Raw genomic sequence first — 4,334 nt, forward strand, 5'->3', positions numbered from 1 at the left:
TATATATATATATATATATATATATATATATATATTTTGGCATGAAATACTTCCAACGCCATGTCCCTGTGTTTACAAAAAAATAAATAAGATCACATAAATGTCCAAATGAATAAACGCTGCAGTAATTTCTAATGAAACGATGGGAAATTGGAAACGTTTAATTCGTGCAAAACCACCAGGGGGCGCAAAGGCAAACGTTTATTTTTTCTTCCGCCAATTTGTGTCAGAGATTGTCCTATTTCCGCATCCGTATTTTCAGACAGGAAGTCTCAATGCTGGAAAGCCGAATCCTAAAGCCTTCAGAAAAACTCAGACTTTGCGGTTATGAATACTTTCTTACTACTGTTAATCTAGTTTAGTTGGAAGGGGACATGTTTATCAATGTTATTGTTTAAACGGAGGCGATATAAATGGGTAGGGCGATCAATATTTAAGAAGATGGTTGTGTGGTAACTAAAGTTAGTGGGGAAAGCTAAGTGGCTAACGGAGGCTTAAAATATATCCTGACTATTCGTTTAGCTATACATATAAAACACTTTTTTTTTACTATATACACCGGCAGCATTAGCCAGTGAGCCTCAAAGTTTAAGTCGATCAGCCTTTTGATGAGCGATGGCGGAGACCATCCAGTCCTTCCAGTCCCAGCTTTCCGGGGTGATGGAGACAGTGTTTAAGGCCGCCATCTACGAGATCACCCGGCTGGTGGAGGAAAGCTTTATTGAGGAAGTTCTGCGGTGCAGGGAGCAGGTGGATTCCTTGGAGAAGAGGCTGAGGTCTGCAGAGTGCCGCCGAAAAGACAGGCAAGACAGCGGGAAGGAGATATGCGTGGACTGCGGGAGAGCGAGGCTAACCGGAGGGCTCCCATCCACAGTGACAGGTGGGTGGTGTCCTCCATCTGCTATTCATTTAGTGCTAACTGGCTTCTGATAGGAGAAATAGGTAAAGGGCGATTCCACTTCATTTCCTCCTACCTTCAGCATCCTTAATCCATTCTAATTAAAATACTACAACACCTACACATATCAAACCTGGACTAGATTATTCTAAACTACTTGTAGAAGAATTAAAATCAGATGTCGGATTTGTGAAACCTACGAAGACAGATGGTTTGAGAGGGGCGTAAAGGAAGCTATCTATGTTAAGAATAACCAACCTTAAACAGAGGAGGTAGACTCAGAGTGCAGTTTTCAAAAACCTACAATGGAGCGATAAAAGTCTAAGCCAAAACAAGGCTTTGACTTTTAAATTAAAAAGCTTCCTGGATGGGAGCGAAGCATCTTCAAACTTGGAAAAAAAAAGGTCCAGTGGATTGTTTTGTAACCTTTTTTTTTGGAGTGTCTATGACCTGGATGACTGAGAATCTTCATCAGCAATCTCCATGAGAGAAACCCTGGCCTCAGATTAGGACAACAGCCTTTTCCATCACCTTCCATCTCATATATTCACACTAAGCCTGGTTCTGTTGGAGGTTTCCTCCTGTTAAGTTTTTTTCTTCCCACTGTTTCTGAATACATTCTCGGTATGAGGAATTGCTGCAAAGTCAACCACACTTGCAAGAAAACCTCTACTGTAGCTCTACGCTCATCCAGGAAGAGCGAATTCTGCAAGTCAATGACTTGATGCAACCTACAGGTCTCCTTGGATAGAAACCTTTAAACCAGTCTGTTTGTATGCTTTCATAGAATTATGTCCACAAAGTGCCTTTATATGGCGTTTCAGGAAGCATTGCTATGTAAATAAACGGATTTCATTTAATAATGTAACGCATTCAACTTTTTTCTTATTTCTGTTAGTATTAATCTTTAAAACATAAGCTCTTATTAAATAGCTTGTGATGCTGTTTTGGTATGAGTTTGGCTTTGGATGTAGATGAGGTAGAATTTTAGGTTGCAAAGGCATTCACAACACCCAGACTGACACTTTTTCACCTGTACTTGTGCTGCCTATAAAAAAAAACCCTGCCTGAGAAAGCTGAACTTGCATTTTCAAAAAGCTATGCAAAACTGATTGTTCAGATATTATTAGCGTAATTTTGGCTCATAGAGGGGTTATAGCTCAGATGTTACCATGTGGTAGCACTGTGTCTGTAGCTCTGTGTTTTCAGTAAGCCTCATGTGGGAATGCAAGCCCAAATCAAAGATATGCAAAAGACTAAGATTAATACTTGATTTTAAACTGTTAAAATAACTTTTAATTAGACAACCAGCCTCGAAGCTGTTTGATCCTTTGTGCATATAGTGAGATGTATCTTTTCTATTTACCCCTCAGACAAAAGCCTGAAACAGGAATGTGTGTCACAAGAAGAACAGCAGGTTTACCAGGACACTGCTGGAGAAGGATCCAGTGAAAACGGCGACGAGGAAACGCAAGTGACTGACAGGGGTGTCCAGGTGGGTTATTTTTATTTAATTTTTTTCAAAATGAACATTGTTGTTTTTGTTTCTGCCAAGTTTTTACCATTTTCAAGCTATAAATTTGGGCATTAAGGGGGCATATCGTAGAAATTAGGAAAATGTTGGAGTTTGAGGTGCAGATGGGGAGTCCATAATAAGAGTTTTTATTATTTTTCAATCTGGAAATTAGGTTTGAAGCGTGTAGATAAAGTCCAGATTAAAGGTATAGTGGATGATTTTTGCAAATGTTTGAAAAGACCCACCCCCCTTACCTCTGCACCACCCTATATCCGCTCCCGAGAGGGACCGCTTATTAAACGTGTGCAAGAGCATGCAAGAACCCATTTCTCCTCATGCACGCTTTGTTTAAAAGTTGCTGTTTGCATCGCTCAGACAAGCTTACTTTCCAAAAGAAGATTTGCAATAAATTCACTTTGTCAGACTCAGGACAGCCTCAAGTAAGTATATCACAAGTATGATTGACAATTATGAGGACCACTTATTTTGATGATCCACCTGGAAAAAGAACATCCTCCACTAAACCTTTAAGCAACGAAAAATTAAAACAAGACAGAAAAAATGAAAATGTCTATACGTTCAGTGCTTTGTAAAACTGCCCTAATATTACAAAATAATTGAGGTTTTATGCTTACATGGATCAGTTTACTGTGTTTGTTAAACAGGTCGGATCAACATAAAAATAAACCAAACATCAAGAGAAATTTAGGTTATATTCAGACCGCCAACCAAACACAGACGGTGGTGAGATTTAAAACTTCTTAATGCATACAAACTTGTTTTTAATTCTGGCTCTACCTGGTTGGATCGCTAAGAATGCATATTATCGCTGGACAAGAATTAGTCTCTTGGTTCTGGTTCTAGAGGGAATGAACTGGCTCTACTTCTAAAAGAAAGTAGATAAATTCTTTAAAAAGAAGATGATCCAGCACTGTAGTAGATCTGTCATGGTAACACACTTTGCAATAAATAAACAGTAAAGTGTCCCAGAAATTATTGCAGATAAAATATATTATTGATGTTGTTACAACCCATCAGAAAAAAATACACTTTCATTTCTGAAGAATATTTAATTCTGGAACTGGAATCATTTTAAATATCTTAAGTAAAACAAAAACAACTAAAAACAATAAATAAAACACAGACAGCTGAAACAATAAATGAAAGTAATTATAATGTCTCAATTTACGTCATAACAAGCAAAACAACCAGTGTTATAAACAAGTGCAAACTAACTTAACTAAGCGCTCCATTAAAACGAGAGCAGACGTTGGGTGTCAACTGATTGCAACATTTTTTGAATTGCCGGCTTTTAAAGGGCAAGTGAAGTACAATATCTGGGAGTGTGTTCCATTGAGTGCTGCCCTTTTTCTCTTTTGTTTTTTTTTAATTGAACACTCCATGGATCCATAGTAAGACCGAGATGAACCCTTTGGTTGTATTGTTTTTTTCACAGCAGAAGTTATTACCTCTGCTATTGCAGCTGGGAAAACTCCAAACCTGCAGGACAGTGTTATATAGTAGGAGTAGAGGCAAGTTTGTTTGTATTGCTAAGTTTAATCACTTCTGGTTGATAACAAATGTGACATACATCCCGATCATTCAGCTTGAGAAGTGCTTCCACCCTGCAGCTGTGGCGTCAACCTCTGTCTTTGTGTCTCTATTATAAAATGAGGAGGAGACACAAGGAAAACTAACAAGCTTGCAAATGTAATTTAATGCGTATAGCAACCTTTTATTGTGGTTATTGGCAGATCGTCCTCCAAAACTTGTCCATCATTGTATGACATAACAGCTCCATTCTAACTTTTGAAGAAAGCGGCTTTGTTTGGTACAGAAATGTTGGAATAAAATCTGGCTAACTGTCTAATATGAAGATCTTCAGAATAAAATCCTTTCTCTCTTTACAGTGTTAAACAT

At 38.2% G+C, this 4,334-nt stretch overlaps 1 protein-coding gene across 1 annotated transcript in view; it reads left to right on the top strand.

Annotated features, from left to right (window-relative positions):
• Positions 1-263: 263 nt before the first annotated feature.
• Positions 264-4,334, top strand: part of LOC107098470 (zinc finger protein 763-like) — a 10,601-nt gene continuing 6,530 nt past the window's right edge. The window contains exons 1-2 of the mRNA XM_015396185.1: positions 264-880; positions 2,272-2,393. Coding sequence (XP_015251671.1) covers positions 616-880; positions 2,272-2,393 — 387 coding nt within the window. The 5' untranslated portion in view covers positions 264-615. The remainder of the gene's footprint in view (positions 881-2,271; positions 2,394-4,334) is intronic.

Source organism: Cyprinodon variegatus, unplaced genomic scaffold (assembly GCF_000732505.1).
Source record: "Cyprinodon variegatus isolate N-32 unplaced genomic scaffold, C_variegatus-1.0 Scaffold780, whole genome shotgun sequence".
Classification (NCBI taxonomy): domain Eukaryota; kingdom Metazoa; phylum Chordata; class Actinopteri; order Cyprinodontiformes; family Cyprinodontidae; genus Cyprinodon; species Cyprinodon variegatus.